We start from the raw sequence: 16,437 nt of genomic DNA on the forward strand, positions 1-16,437 counted from the left end.
GACGTACGGTGCCATTTTTAGGTTTCTGGTAGACAGCTTTTATTAAATTATTGACATTTTCTTCTATTCCCAGGTAGATACAGTTTTGTAAAAATCATACTAAGTGACTGTTGATGATCATATGGTTATCATCCTTTATTTTCTTGCTATAGTGATTGACATCTTGTTCCAAGATTGAGCCATTCTGACATGTCAGGAGTAAATTGGACTTGCTCATAAGCTATTCTTATTTTAACACATTTGGATTCGATTAACTACTATTTACTTTTTGTTCACAGTTACATTGGCCTCTAGTTTTCCTTTCTTGTGTGTACTGTTTTCCTTGTAGTGTCAGTTGGCTCTGTGCTTGCCCTAGAAAAGGAGTGAGCAGGAGTTTTCTAAGTGCTTGGGACAGAGGATGACATTTCGGACAGATGGACGTGCCTGTTTGAAGCTGCGGAGGCTTCGCGGAGCCTGTGCGCTCAGGAATTTGTGAACTGCTCCATGCGTATCAGAAGAGGGGTCCCGTGCTGTGTTGGAAGAGCAAGGTTTGAAGTCTGAACTCCCTAGCTCCTGCCACGGGCCTTTATGGGGCCCATCGAGTCCAGCCACCAGAGGGGCCGGCAGCTCGTGGAGCTTCTGAGACACTTGTTCTCCTTAGAAGACAGCTTTCTATACTCAAAGTGGACCCTCGAATTCTCATCTTTTCTCTGTTTTTAAAGACCCTATGTAGGTGAGGACTTTTACACGCGCGTGTATTATGCAGAATTGGTCATTTTGAAAGCAACACTGCTTTTACGGGACCCAAACATCCTCCTTCCGCCAGTGTGTGCTCCGAGCTGCGGCGCCCCCGACTAGAGGGCCTTCTCGCAGGGCCGGCTTTCAGCAGAGGCTGCGTCCTGGGTCTGCCTGGCAATGCTCCAGCCTCTGATCTGGATCCTGTTCCCTTCTGCCTGCAGAAGGACCTTGCTCTAGCAGCTCGACCACGGTCTCCTGCTTCTTCGCCCTTCACTCCACTGACTCTTTACTATCAGCAGTGAGCGACTCCCGAGTTTTGACATTCATCCCGTAGCACCCGTTGATCCTCGACCTTTTTGCTAAATAAACACCGCCCTCTGTATCTCCTTCCTTCCACACGACTTTTCTAGAGAGAGTATCTATCACGCTGCTGCTGACCCATTCCCCGTTCGTTTTAAGTTCTCATCCTACAATACTTTGACATCTCCCATCATCAGGTCATTGAAAGTGCCCCTCATCGTGTCACCACTCACTCACCGGCTCGAAATTTAGGACCTCTCCATGTTCCCATTGGACTTCCTGTTATTTTACGCTGCACAGTCGTCGTCCTTTTGAAGAGACTCCAATGTCAGGCTGCCATGGAAATGGCCACGTGGTTGAGCTCTTTCCTCTCCTGCTCTTTCTGAGTGAGGTGCCCACGCTTGCCGGCCCTAACAAGAGTGATGCGCCCCACACTCGGGTCCCAGGATGAGTCGGGAGTGGCTGGGTGACAGCGTTCCCGGGTACAGGCATGAGCGGCAGGGCGTGAGCACAAAGCCTGTGCTGGGAAAAGGGTGTGCACCCAGGAGGAGCCAAGCAGATGCTGCAAATCCGATCAGTCCTGGAGTTGCTGGCCAGCCCTCAGGGGCCCTTGGTCCCCACTGTCCCCCAGGATGGACTTAGGCCTCTGGTTTGGAGGGCTCAGATGTGACAGGGACGGGCCTCCCCCTGCCCAGGGCTGGCAGAGAAATCCCCCTCTGTCTGCCCCACACTGCCTCCTGCTGGGGCCACTGACACTCTTTCTGGAAGGTTCCCGGCTGCCCCACACAGCAGTCTCCCTGTGTCAGAGCAGGTAGGGGCTGGCCGGGGTGAGGGCAGAAGAGAGGAAGGTGAGCAGTGGGGGGGGCTGCACCTGCCCCACACTGACTCAGCACCACAAGGGACAAGCGTCTGTTTTGCGCAGAACTTTGAGTCTGGCTCTCTGCCCTCTTTGGACGGCTGCATCTCCACTGAGCCATGAAAACCAGCTGACCCTGCCGCCGTCTACCCAGCCCAAGTTTCAGACGCTGGACAAATGTGTGTGTGAGAATGTGTGAGTCCACACACCCGTGCCTTGAAGTCCAAGTTTATTCAACAGAATTCCTATCTTCCGGCTCCTGGAGTCTGGTAGGGAGAGCTGAGGAAGAGCAGCCATGTGCCGCCCCCATCAGAAAAGGGCTGTCCCCAGGATGATGCCCCCGCATGCTGACGAGTCCTTCACTCCAGGGATGTCTTACTCCCAAATCATCCTGTCTCCCCTACTGACCCCGATTCCCCCAAAATGTCAGAAGCATCTGAGCACTCCTCCTCATGGGTGCACTTAGCTCCTCCTCCATCAGCACTGAAGCCCTGGGAGGTGAAGAGGAGAGTGACTGTCAGCAACAAACAGAAGTCAAAGAGAAACACTTGTAAACATCATCACTGTGGGGAATGTTTGGGCTGGCCCTGAATGCGAGCTGTGGGCTAGAGCCACCTGGGTTTGCTCCCCACCCTCCTACTCCAAGGTCCCTTGAAGTCAGACCACGACTTAAGGAATGGAAAACAAGTTTAATGCAACAGGTTCCGAGCACTTGCAGCGAGTCCACGTCATTTGTGCGGTGCTCCAGAAGGCGCGCCCTGGGGCTCAGGGCAGCCTGAGGCCCAGGAACACAGAGGCAAGTGTCAGGAAAACCAGCAGCCCAGCTCTACTGCTCCTCACGGCGCTTGCTTTTTTAGGTTTTTTCTTGGTGTTATCTTCTTCGTCTCTGATGTCTGGTTCAGCATCGTTGCATAACGACGTCTGACAGCACATCACGTATAAGAAGGGCATAGGCTTTATGATTACAAACGACTTCTCCAGGTATGGAGGCTTTATTGAACAATACTCTGCACATTGCTTTGAAACATAGAAGAAACGTGGAAATATTCCTAACAGAAAATAGAGAGAGGGAGAAGGAAACACGTGAATTCGAAGCAGCGACACCAACGGTGTTTCTGTCTGTCCCTTCTGGCGCCCCTGCCAGAGGCCCAACTCAAAAAGGCCACCTAGGGAGAGTCAGGAGCCATCAGCGAGGAGGAAGAGGGTCAAGCCTTTGTGTTCAGAGCTGCTTGTGGGGGTGGGAGGCGGCTCTCGTGCAGCCCTCGTCTGACCAAGTGCACTCGGAACCTGGGTCTGGGGCTCTCTGTCAAGGGAAGGTCAGGCTCCATCTGCCTCAGCCTCTCAAACACAGGGTGACTCAGGCCTTTGTGACCATGGACAGACACATGGGAGCAAGGGGCTCCTGGCCATCCTGGCCACAGCCCAGGGCTCGGAGCTGGCCTCTCAGTGAGCTGCTGCCCAGGGCCTGGGTGCGAGGGCCATGACGGTGAGCCTGCCGCACGGGCACAGCTCAGCGCTGGGCTCCAGGTCAGTCTCATGACTTCAACTCACCTTGTCTTCTGTGGTGCAAATCAGTTTCCATTTACTAAGTTATCAAGTCCCCGTGAGGCTAGAGAGGCGTAAGCCTCAACACAGCGCCCCACGCGTTTCCTGGAACGTGGAAGGCCCCGGAATGGTCCTGAACTGAAGCAGAACTCTCGGAACTCTCGAGGGCTGACAACGGCCCTGGGGTAAGGCTGGGCCTTCCACCCACTGCGGGACGGAGCTCATCGTGGGGCCGGAAGTTCTCGGGTGAATTACGGGTGGCAGAGCGCGGTCTCCACCACCCTTCTAAAGGACGCACACTCCTTTCAGAGCACATTGAAGCCCACACCCCGAAGTGTGGACAGCTCTTGGAAAAGCTATTCTCGGTGGGACGTTTGAAGTCACTGAAGCTTGGTTTTTCATTTAAAAATGAAGCTAAGTCTCGACTCATCTCTTCCACCCCCAGTATTTCGTCTTGACCAACTGCGATGCCTGCTGCCCTGGAGCTGCACCATTCCTGCCTGAGCTGGTCACCTCTGTCGCCTGCTTGCACTCCTGGCTTCTCAGGACTTTGCTCTTCAAAGTTAAACAACAGATCACTTTGATATTACTTATCCTCCTTCGAGGAAAACAGACCCTAATTCCTGAAAATAGCGTAGTGGTCTGCCTGTGGGACCCCGGAACGCTCCGAGATACTTACTCACAACAGCAAAAGAACAATACGTCTCTCTGTCGCTACAGTTCGTAGGACCAGCGCAGTTGAAATTATTCTCTCTCTCGCAAACGTGACATCTCAGTACGTCTGAAATGAGGAATGAAAAAGAAAGCGGGATGTTTGTGAAGTTCTCCAGTTCTAGCAGACACCCTCTCGCGCCTCCTCGGGAGCGCAAACCAGTGGGTGCCATCTTCCCCACACCCACGCCCACCGCGTCCCCTGAGTTCTTTCTCTTCTCTCCTGGGCCTCCCTCACCCACGCACAGGGTATGTCTCAGTCACGCTCCCACGCCCAGACACGCATTGCGGCGTGGACATGGACACGGACACGGACACGCACAGGCACCCACCACTACAGCCAGACACTCTCACCCTGACGTGCACGCCCACACCTTCGCACAGACACACCCACACACGACACCCCCACACAGATGTGCACACACTCGCTTTCCCACCCACCTTCCTGGCCCACCGAGCCTCCTCCAGCACCGGCTCCACCCTCCTCGGCCCCCCAGGCCCTGTGTCCTGACCCCTGCGTGGTAGCCCACTGTTGGGTCTGTGCTGGGGCGGGACTCACTCCGGGGGAGAAACTGCTCACCCTCTAGCAGCTTTTCCCCTGCTCAGAGACAGCCCTGGAAGCCCCAACCAGGGCCAGGCCAGGCTTGCCTTCCAGCCTGACGTCTCCCAAGGAGGCAGGGCCACTGAGGCGAGAGCAGGGTGCTGGAGAATAAACCAGGGTTCTGGCCACCCCTGCCGCCCAGGGTGCGCGAGCCCCACATCACGAAGCTCCCCCACTAGGTGTCCAGGTCAGCGGGTCGCCCTCCTGATGCACCCCTGCTCCCTGATTCCTGTGCCCACACCCACCTGGGCTCACTGCCAGGTCCCGACTTGGGTCACTGCCCCGTGTCCGCACAGCCATTCCAGCCTGCCTCCTTCCCCCAGCCCCGGAGGCTGAGGGGCCCAGACTTACCTTGTCTTCCAGACCCGGTGACGTTTGTCTCCACCTGTGGCAGGCCCATGGCCAGGAGCAAAGCAAGGAGGAGGGTCATTTCCAGTGGTGCCTGGCCCTGGACACGAGGAGCAGAGCCACTCGTTCAGCTGTGTGGCTGCAGGGTTACACCCGGCGCCTGTGCACCCACCGGCATTCAGAGCCCTTTCCCACCGGATGCCGGGGGCGGCCCATCTGCTCTGCTCCTCACCCGTGGGCCGGAGCCAGGTGTGGCCTGTTGGTGTGGGTGGCCTGTCACCACTACCACGCCCCCGTGGCCCCCGGCCCCCAGGGACCTCACCATCCCCTAGAGCTCTGTGCATTCACTCACTCCCCCTCCCCAGCACACCTTCTCCAGCAGCCTTTGCTGCTGCCTCTCCCTGAGGCTGCGCCAGTGGTCCCCCAACCACTGCTGGGCCTCCTGCTCTCTCAGGAGCCCCCATGGGGCCCACGTCCACCCTTTCCCCCTTCACCTTCCCCTCCCTCTCCCTGTCTTGGCCAGGTCATCCCTCCTGGTGCTTTCTGACCCCTGTGCACAGGAAGACATGGGTGTCCCTGCAGCGCCTGGCCCGCCTGAGGCCGGCATCAGACCCACCTCAGTGCCACTGCCCCTCTGAGATGCTGAGCCCAGCTCTGTGCTCCTGTGGCCCGCCAGCCTCACCCCCCACACACCCTCGGCCCCGCCCCTTCTGAGGCAGGACAAGGGGACTGCACGCTGATAAAACAAGGGAAGTCCACCCCCAGTCACCAAAGGTTGACGTCAGCACGCAAGTGCCGTATATCCTTCTAAACAGAACACTAAAGAGAACGAGATGATATAATTGGCTTTTCAGAAGATGAAAACGTTCAACAGGAAAACAACATCCAGCAAGAGCATCGAAGAGACATTCAAGAACAGAAAAACAAGATCTCCGGAGGTAAAAGACTCATTGGCGGGCCAGGCCCGACAGCCGGTGGTTAAAGTTCTGCTTGCCCTGCTGCGGCAGCCTGGGTTCTTGGGTTCGGACCCCGGGTGCAGACCGACTCCACTGAGCAGCCATGCTGTGGAGGCGTCCCACACGCAAAGTGGGGGGAAGACTGGCACGGATGTTAACTCAGGGCTAATCTTCCTCAAGCAAGAAACAAAACAAAACAAAACAGAGAAGGACTGGGAATGGATGTTAAATCAGGGGGAATTTTCCTCCCTAAAAAGAAAACCAAAAACACCCCCTCGTTGGATGAAATTAACCACCAACTAGGCTCAGCAAAAGGGAACGACAGGAAACGTGAAGACAGGTCTGTAGAAAATATCCAAAGCGGTAGTCAGAGGAAGAGAAAGAGGAGAACGAACAGAAGTGAGAGAGGGGACTGAGGAGCAGAGCGGACTATGGAGCATCTGTGTCCCTGGAGCCCCAGAAGGAGAGGACCCGGCAACGGACAGCGCAGTCCTTGCAGAGATCCCAGCAGACGGCGGACTTGCCCTGCCGCCGCGGGGATCAGCGCTCACCCCGCACAGTTCAGCGCAGCGGGTCCGAAGCAGAAGGCGCCCAGGGAGACGCTCGCGAGGCGCCACCGTGCAGCCGCGGACGCCGGTGTGAACGCGCGAGCATCCGCCCAGCGGCAGAGGGGAGAAAGGCGGGTCCTTCGGGCCGCAGCGATCCCGAGACGGCTGCACTCTGCACACACACTGGGCGACACAACAGCCGCGAGGACGACACCGTCCCCCAGACTCCGACGCCGCCGAAGGGCGCACACGTCCCCGGCCAAGGGCCAGCGAAGACGGTCTGCCGCGACCCCGGGGGCCGGCTCGGGGCTGGCCGCCCCCACGCGGGAGCTCCGGCCCTGTCACAGCCCTGGAAATCAAGGTGAGGACGAGCGGAGCCGAAGCCGAGGAGCCGAGACGGCCCGGGGCGAGCAGCTGGGCCCGCGGGAGGGCGCGGGACGGGCAGGGGACTATGTCGTCCGCCTGCACCCACGTCAGGACGTCGGGGCGGCACCACTGGGACCGCAGCCTCCCGGGGCACCCGGGACGGTCGCCGCCATGACCCGCCGCCGCTGACCTGGACTGAGGTTCGAGCCTCAGCGCGGCGCACGCCCGCCCGTGAGGCGCCCTGACTTTGTGGAACCTTCCGTGCCGCCCGCGCGTCTGAAGGAAGCGCCCAGAACCCTCTGGAACCTTCTGAGTGCCTGACACACACCCTCGCCCCGCTTAGTGAAGTGCCCAGAACCGTCTGGAACCTTCTCACCCAGGCCTCTGACGGAAGCGCCTTTGGGGAGACGCAGGCCGTCCGCAGGTCAAACGAACCTTCTAGAAGCAGCGCGAAGGCCCACGGGAGACAGCTGAGGACCCGCTCCTGCTGTGGGAACTGCGCTCAGGCCCTGAGCGTCCTCCTGGCGCTCACCCCCGCCTGAGCCCCGCCCGCCCATGCGCGCCCGCAACGTTCAGCTCCGAAGGTTCCAGAATGTCCGGGCGCTTCATGGGGTGACCGTTAAAGAAGGTTCCAGAAGGTCTTGGGGGGAGGGGTCACGGGCAGGCGGCGTGGAAGGTTCCGGAAGACTGCAGGTGCTGCTGGGCGTCCTGTGGGGGTGGGCGGGGCCTGGTGAGTCCACCGCTTCCCTGTTCCCCTGCCCGTGAGGGCCCCCTCAGGAGGGGCTGGGAGCGGGAAGAATGGGGACCCCTGGACTGGTGGCAGGGCGACCACGCAGCGGACCCTAGAAGAAGGAGCGAGGCCACCTCTGCCATGCGTGGCTTCGTGCTCGCTTAATGGAGCCTCTGTCCCAAGTGCCTCTGCCCCTCACAGGGACGCGCGGGAGAGGGCCGCGCTGACCCCCGCCCCCGCCGCCCGCGCCCCCCTCCACCCCCAGGCCGTCTGGCGAGCACAGTTCACGGCAGGGCCGTCAGGGAGGGGGGGTCGCGCTTCTGGCTGCACGTGCCCCCCCCAGCCTCGGCTTCCCCGACGGCATCCTGTTGGGTCCCCAGATGCCCTAGAAGAGGAGAAGAGTTTGCACACTCCTCCCACGCCCCTCCACCATGGAAGAGGCCAGCTGCCAGGAGGTGTGCTCCTCTCTGCCCCGTGAGGCTCTGCTGGGGGCTTGGAGAAGAGAGGAGGCTCCAGACTCTGCTCAGCTCTGGCTCACCGTGGGGGCCCAGCCCTTGATCCTTCTGAGGCTCACGTTCTTCCTACGGGAATTCTCTAGATGAAGGCCCATGTCACCAGACCCCAGTGAGGACAAGACTGGTGTATGGAAAGTGCCCAGGTCTCTGCCTCAACAATCGCTCAGTCAATGGGATGTCTCCTCCCGCCTCTCTATTTGTGGCCCTGCTCTGTGGTGAGTGGGGGATGTGTGACATCTGGAGTGGAATTAAAATATAGTTACCCTGTAGTGAATGTGTCATTCTGCCACGCTGGGCACACGTGTTCACTTGATCTTCACAGCAACCCTGAAAGGGAAGCACTTGCCGTCCCCACTTTACGGATGAGCAAGGACATCGAGGCTCAGAGAATTCATTTAGCTGCACGAGGAGTCGCAGCTCATCCATGGCAGAGGCACCACCTGAACCCAGGATGCCAATCCCACCTCTAATGCCCCATCACCTCTCCTCCTCATTAAAGGACCTGGATTGGGAGCGATCTTGCACAGCTTGGAAACGACTCTCAATATAATACTGAAGAAGTATTGTTGTTCCTGGCCCAGCATTCTGGAAAAGGCGTTTTTCCCGGCAGGGCAAGTTTGAGCCTGTGTGTGGGTTGTTCGAGAGTCGTTTAAGGGGAACCGGCATCTGAGAGTCCCACTCAGGTTTCCCTTCCTGCAGCCTACCCTCCCAGGCAGCTCAAGCATGAACTGTGCTCTCTCGAACTCCTCATTTTGGAATGTGATCCTGCCCACAGCTGGGAAGCAGATGCTCCTGCGCGGGGAGCCTGCAGAGGACAGCAGCCGATATGGACAACTCAACTGAACCCGCGTAAGGCACCCTGAGCCAAGCCACTCCCAGTTTCCTGACCCTCAGAAAACATGTAGGATAGTACGTTTGCTATTTCAAGCTGCGAAGTTCTGGAGGTTTTGTTCAGCAACAAAGCTAACTTATGTAGGTATGTTCAAACACACCTCTATGTGTGTATTTACACAAACCCGTGTACATTACATGGGTTTCTCTGTATAGCTGTCTCTATAATGAAACCGGCACATTCACCTTGAGAATTCCAATTCTGACACCACTGGGAACATTCTCTCCTGCTATCTTTCCACATTTGTAACTCTGTTCTCTAACTCTGGGCCTGTACCATTTTGCATTTTCACCAGCGGCAAATGAGACTTCTGCTCCACATCCTCAACAGCGTTTGGCGGTGTCAGTGTTTTGGATTTTGGCCTTCCTAATAGGAGTGTAGTGGTATCTTGTTGTTTTAATTTGCATTTCCGTCTTGATAGATGGTGTGGAGCATCTTTTCATTTGCTTATTTGCCATCTGTGTATCTTCTTTGGTGAGGTGTCTGTTAAGATATTCGGCCCACTTGTGGGGAGTTGTTCGTTTTCTTATGGTGGAGTTTTAAGGGTCCTTTGTATATTGTGGACAACAGTCCTTTATCATACGTCTTTTGCAAATATTTTCTCCCAGGCTATGGCTTGATTTCTCATCCTCTTGACATTGTCTTTTGTAGAGGAATTTTTTATTTTAATGAAATCCAGCTTATCAATTCTTTCTTTCATGTATTGTGCCTTTGGTATTGTATCTAAAAGGTCATCGCCATGCTAGGGTCATCCAGGTTCCCTCATGTTATCTTCCAGGAGTTTTATAGATTTGCATTTTACATTTAGGTCCATGATGCATGTTGAGTTAGCTTTGGTGAAGGATGTGAGATCTGTGTCGAGACTGATATTTTTTTCGTGTGGCTGTCCGCTTGTCCCAGCATGTGTGCGAGGCTGTCTTTGCTCTGTTGCATTGCCTCTTCTTTGTCAACGAAGAGTTAACTATATTTATGGGAGTCGATTTATAAGCTCTCTATTCCACTCCAATGATCTGTTTTCCCTTCACCGATACCGCACTGTCTTGTTTAGCGTAGCTTTACAGTAGGTCTTGAAGTCGGTTAGAGTCAGGCCTCCAATTTTCCCTTCTCTGTCAATATCGTGTTGGCTATTTTGGGTCTTTTGCCTCTCCCTATAAACTTGAGAATTAATTTGTTGATATCCACAAAATAACTTGGTGGGATTTTTTTCAATTTTTTATTGTGATAAAATGCACAGAACATAAATTTTATCATCTTAACCATTTTTAAGTGTGCAGTTTAGTGTTTTAGGTCTGTCCCTTTTATACTTTATGTAGTTGGAGCTTGCTCGCTAGACAAGTAGAAAATATTTTTCTTTATTAGGTAAGTTAAATCATTCATATTTATTGATATGATTGCTGTGTTTGGTTTCAACTCTCTCAGAGATACTTTCTGTATACATAGTTGACTGCTTCTTTATGTGATGTGGTGTCTTTCTCCTTTTAATAGTTCTTTTGGCATTTACAAGTTTTGTATTTTTGTTTTAGTTTTTACTTTTACAGTTATATCTTTTGAACTGACTTTCTTTCCCCAGGTTTTCTTATTTAACTGTTTATTCCCTAGTCTGTGACTTTTCAATGGTATCTATTCATTCCAACTGATTACCTTGGTTAATGATGGATTACTTAATAACTAATGAGCATATTCTCCTTTTTTCTCCCTTTTTCTCCCATTTTTAGTTCCATTATTTGTGCTTCATCAGAACAGCTAACAGAAAAGTTAAATATTCAGACCTACATATAAAGAGCTTGGAACCATCATTCCCAAAAGAAAACACTTGACAAACTGAAAATTAACATCTCTTAGACCCATCAGAGAGCTGAGGTCACAGGGTAGTCTGATACTCCCAAATCTGGCAAGGCAGGTGTACCCAGAGAAGCAACCGTGAAATATGTTGACCTAGATCAGAAGCTGCTGGAGCCGTAAACTGGTAGGAGCACTTCAGTGTAATTTTGACAAGTGCTGGAGGCTGGTGTGGACCAGCAATTCTCAGGAGTCTCATGTTCTCCTGATAGTCTGCGTCCAGCCTCCAGCAATTTGTAATCAAGTGTTTTCTTTTGGATGGATTATAGCTGAAAGTGCTGCAAAACACAGACTTTCTCCTAGGAGCAACACATAGGAAAGACTCAAAGATAAAATGGGAGACAAAAACAAGGACACTCAAGAAACGTGAAACCTGTGACACCTAGAACCACAGCAAACGTTAAACAGAGCCAAGTCCTTGTCCATACAACATAAATCTTCACACTGAAGACCTGTGCATCAGTTCCTATTAATTTATACAATACGTACAGTTTCAATGAAAAATTACAGGACATGCCAAAAGCCAATAAAAACAGTTTGAAGAGGAAACACAAGCACGAGGACCAGACATATACAACAAAGATATCAGAATCATCTGATAGGGAATTTGAAATAACTATGATTAGTATGCTAAAAGTTCTAATGGAAAAAGTAGACAACATGCAAGAACAGACATGTGAGCATAGAGATGGAAACTCTAAGAATCAAAAGGAAATGCTATAAATAACAATTGCTGTGCCAGACACGAGAAATGCTTTTGATGGGCTCAACAACAGACTTGACACGGCCAAGGAAAGAATCAGTGAGCTGGAAGACATGTCAGTAGTAATTTCCCCAACTGAAATGCCAAGATGAAAGAAGATGAGATAACAGAACAGATTATCCAAGGACTGTGGGACAGTTTTAAAAGATGTAACACACAAGTATCTGAAATGCCAAAAGGAGGAGAGAATGGTACAGAAGAAATACTTGAAATAATCATGGTTAAGAACTTTCTAAAATTAGTGACAGACAACACACCACAGATTCAGGAAGTTCAGAGAACGCCAAGGAAGATAAACACTGAAACACACACACACACACACACACACACACACACAAACAAAAATTACCCACACCCAGGATGTTCAAATTGCAAAAAATAAAAGACAAAGAGAAAATCTTGAGGGAACCCAGAGAAAAACAATACAAGTTGTGTACAGAACAAGAATAAGAATTACAGTTGACTTCACATCAGAAACCGTGTTAGCAAAGAGAGCGTAGTAAGGTGTTTAAAGTGTTGAAAGAAAAAACGTAGCAGCCTAGAATCCTCTATCCAGGGGAATTACCCTCAAGAGTGCAGCAGAATGTACATATATGAGAGCATGTAACATGCATTTTGTCCACTATTTACTTCAATATTTTTTTGGTGCTGAGTCTACAATAAAACATACCAAACACGGTTGGGTGTATAAAAGCCCATGATGTTTCAAATATCCAAATAAATAAAAATAGAAATACACAATAAAAAGATCTGCAAGGAAGCTCTGTTGGTGTATTTATCTGAGTTTTCTCTACCTCCGTGCCTTTTTGCTGATACCAGCCAGGGATGCAATGAGAGTAAGAGTTGCAGGTCAAACTGTCCCTGCACACCAGCAAGGGCACAGCTCCTTTTGTGGGGCTTCTGGCCTCCCAGCATTCACCAGCAGCGACTCTCTGGCTACTGTCAATGCAAACATCCATAATCTACAAATCAAAATTTGGGTGAGTTTATTATGAGCCAGGTTTGAGGACAATAGCCTGGGGCCTTCCCCAAGGAAGGAAGGGCACCAAAGAAGTGGGGTGTACCGCGTGGTTATGTACCATCTTGGAACAAAGAGCATACATTGCATATGACAGAAATATCTCTTCTTTTACTGTCACGAGATGGTTAGCTGGCAAAGTGAGTTGGTGGTCAGCAGGTCAGTTGTCATAAGGCGAGCACAACAAGTCAGTAGTTAATCCTTAGTTTCCAGGAACAGATACTTATCCTTAAATAAATGCTGATATGGGGAGAAGTTACATCTCTATCTTTAAGGGCATCGTACTTGTCTTTGGGATATTGTAAATGTTTAAAACAGTTGTACAATGCATACTCAACAGGCCACATCAGGCCCTTTTGGAAAAACAAGGTCAAGCCAAATTTCAAACCAAATGGCTTTCTCATATACTCCAATATATCCTACTGCATGTCATTAATTTATCGCTACTCTTCCCGACTGCACACACCTCCCCTTCTGGGCTGGGAGCCTCTCTGGGCAGGGACTGGGGCACTAGGCCTTTTCCAACATGAAGCCTTTGCCATGCTCACGCCTTCATCATAGACAGTCATCCTCCCTGCTCTCCAGCAGGCAGAGCGCAGTTGAATCAGTCACGTCCTGGGGCTGCCTCCACGTGGAGCGGGAGGTCCCTGCACCCCCAAATGCTCCTCCTTATTTACTTGGTCACTCCTGACCTCAAAAGCAACTTATGAAAAGTGCTTGAACGGTGTCCGTTGAGGTATTTCCTGCTCGTACATGCACCTTGACAAATGGGGGATGAGGGGTGTTGACTAGAATAGGAAAGCTAAAGCAGAAGATGCCAGAAGCATGACTTGCAAGTGGTTCTTAGTGTGTCCACATTTCCCTCAGATCCTTCAGATCCCAGAAGTGGAATTGCTGGATCATGTGGTAGTTCTATTTTTAATTTTTTGAGGAAACTTCATGCTGTTTTCTATAGTGACTGTACCAATTACATTCCCACCAACAGTGAACAAGGGTTCCCTTTTCTCCACATCCTTGCCAAGACTTGTCTTTAAAAGAAACTTTCACCTTCCCCCAACTGCTTAAAAGAATTTAAGATAGAGTTAGCTCCTTCCTCTTCCAGGAAGGAGCTAATGCCGTAAGATAACATTGTCTACACACTACACAGGTCCCAGCAAATGCACGTTTAACAGACATTTGCATTTCCATCTCCATGTGAATTACCTTCCTACCCCCCCCCCCCCCGCCCTTTATTTATTTATTTTTGCTAAGGAAGATTCACTGAGCTAATACCTGTGCCAGTCTTCCTCTGTTTTGTATGTGGGTTGCCACCACAGCATGGCTGATGAACAGTGTAGTTCCTCACCTGGGACCCAAACCCATGAACACAGATCACTGAAGTAGAGCATGCTGGACTTAACCACTAGGCCATGGGGTCAGCCCCACCTTCCTCCCTTTTGAAGTCCCAAACCACTACCCCCAATATCCACCTTTGTCTTTAGCTGAAGATGGTATTTAAGGTGGAAGCTTTGACCATTCAGGCTGAGTTACTTACCTTTCCTGAGTTTCTCCCATGTGTACACATTACTAAACTTTGATTTTCTCCTATTATTCTGTCTCATGTCTATTTAATTCTTAGACTAGCCAGAAGGACCTAGAAGGTAGAGGCATTGTCTTCCTCCACTATAGGACCTTACACCAAGATATAGTCAGGGAAGTGTCAGGCATCACCATGCTCCCTCTCTCCTTCCCACCTACAGTCACACCAATAGGTAACCAGTCTTAGGAATCTCTGGCTTATCCTCCCACGTGTCTTTGTTTCTTCCTTCCTCCTTCTTTCTTACACAAAAGGTAATGCTGTATAGATACACTTTGCATTCTGCTTTTCCTCTTAACAACGTGTCCTGGAAATCCCTCTGATGATGGTCACAGAAGTTTTCTCCCTTCTTTTCACAGCTGCACATTTGTCTATTGTGAAGATGTACCATACATTATTCAACCACTCTCCTGTGTATGAACATTCAAGTTGTTTCCAATGTTTAGCAATGCTATAATGAATAGCCTTGTGCATACATATTTTCATATTTATTTTGAGATAATTCTAGAGTTACCCAAGAGGTTTTTCTTTGAGGAAGATTAACCTTGAGCTCACTGCTGCCAATCCTCCTCTTTTTGCTGAGGAAGACCGGCCCTGAGCTAACATGCATGCCCATCTTCCTCTACTTTATACATGGGACACCTACCACAGCATGGTTTTTGCCAAGTGGTGCCATGTATGCACCCGGGATCCAAACCAATGAACCTCAGGCCACCGAAGCGGAATGTGCGCACTTAACCGCTGCGCCACCTGGCTGGCCCCGACCCAAGAGTTTTGAGAGAGTGAAGAGTACCTGTATCCTCTCCTCCCAGCTTCCCCTAATATTAATATTTTGCATAATCATGGTGCATTTATCAAAACTAGGAAATCAACATTGGCATAGCAATATAAACTAAACCACATCCTATATTTGCATTTCACCAGATTTTCCTCTGATGTACATTTTTTTTTGCTCCAGGATCTGGTCCAGGACACCATGTTGCATTTTGTCAACGTGCCTCCTTAGTCTTTGATTTGTGGCCATTTCTCTTCTTCCCTCTTTCTTCATGACCTTGACATGTTTAACAGCTTGCCCCTCTATTTGGGTTTGTCTGATGTTTTCTTTTGGTTAGACTGGAATTATGGGTCGTGAGCAAGAACACCACAAAGGAGAACAGCTAAGGGCTATTTTCGTATGTGTTCTTGTGTGCGTGTGTTTGAGTCGTCTGCTCATTAATTTTTACCATTTTATAATATTTTCAGTTTTACTATATTTTACCATATTCATTTTACCATATTATCAAGTTTTTATGTTTTCCCTCAATATTTGGAATTATTTATATATTAAGGACATTAACACTCTAGTGATGTATGTTGCAAATATTTTCTACTGGTTTATCATTTGTCTCTTGATTTGTTTGTGATATTTTTTCAATGTAGAAAACTGTTCTATTTTGTCAAATTTATCAAGCTTTCCTTCTATTTGTTAAAAAGACTTTCTCTATACCCAGACGTATCTCTCAGAGAAAGAAAACCAGTAGGACAAGTAGGATCTCTCTCTGTCTGTCTCTATTTCTCTCTCTCTATATATAATATACAGATATAATATATACACACATATATACATATATATCATGTATCTGTTTATTATATATATACATATTTTTCAAGGAATTAGGTCACATGATTGTGGGGGCTGGCAAGTCCAAAATCTTCAGGGCACATGAGCAGATTGGCAGCTCTTAGGCAGGAGATGATACTGCAATCTTGAGACAGAATTTCTCCTTCTTCAGGAAACCTCACCTTTGCTCTTATGACCTTTCAACTAATTGGATGAAGCCCACCCACATTATTGAGGGTAATCTTAATCTACTTTAAAAATCAATTACTGATAGAAGCCAACCACATCTACAAAATACCTTCACAGCAACATATAGATTATGTCTGATTGAATAACTGGGAGCTATGGCCTAGCCAAGTGGACACATAAAACTAGTCATCATATTGGGTAGGACAGTGAAAGTGTATTGCTGTCCTTGTCAGCTGATAGCAAACTACTCTGGTGGCCTTTGCTAACAGAACTTGTGACAAAAGCATTTGCCAGATCAATACTTGCATACTAGGTTCCAGGGGGCATAGTAATGTGCTCAAGCAATGACACTACATCTGGTACAGCA

The 16,437-nt window shown here is 50.2% G+C and overlaps 1 protein-coding gene and 1 long non-coding RNA gene across 2 annotated transcripts; one reads left to right on the forward strand and one right to left on the reverse strand.

The window, feature by feature from the left end:
• Positions 1–2,085: 2,085 nt before the first annotated feature.
• Positions 2,086–7,269, reverse strand: LY6K (lymphocyte antigen 6 family member K; the record flags this gene model as incomplete). The annotated part of the gene is made up of 4 exons (XM_070221975.1): positions 2,086–2,922; positions 4,098–4,199; positions 5,082–5,178; positions 6,586–7,269. Coding segments are annotated over 4 exons (1,167 nt in total), but the record flags the coding sequence as incomplete, so codon positions are not given.
• A 177-nt stretch (positions 7,270–7,446) lies between these two features.
• Positions 7,447–12,447, forward strand: LOC138915492 (uncharacterized). The gene is made up of 3 exons (XR_011421500.1): positions 7,447–8,408; positions 8,516–9,169; positions 10,801–12,447. It is a non-coding gene; the product is annotated as an uncharacterized lncRNA (long non-coding RNA).
• Positions 12,448–16,437: the final 3,990 nt, after the last annotated feature.

Source organism: Equus caballus, chromosome 9 (assembly GCF_041296265.1).
Source record: "Equus caballus isolate H_3958 breed thoroughbred chromosome 9, TB-T2T, whole genome shotgun sequence".
NCBI classification, from domain to species: Eukaryota; Metazoa; Chordata; class Mammalia; order Perissodactyla; family Equidae; genus Equus; species Equus caballus.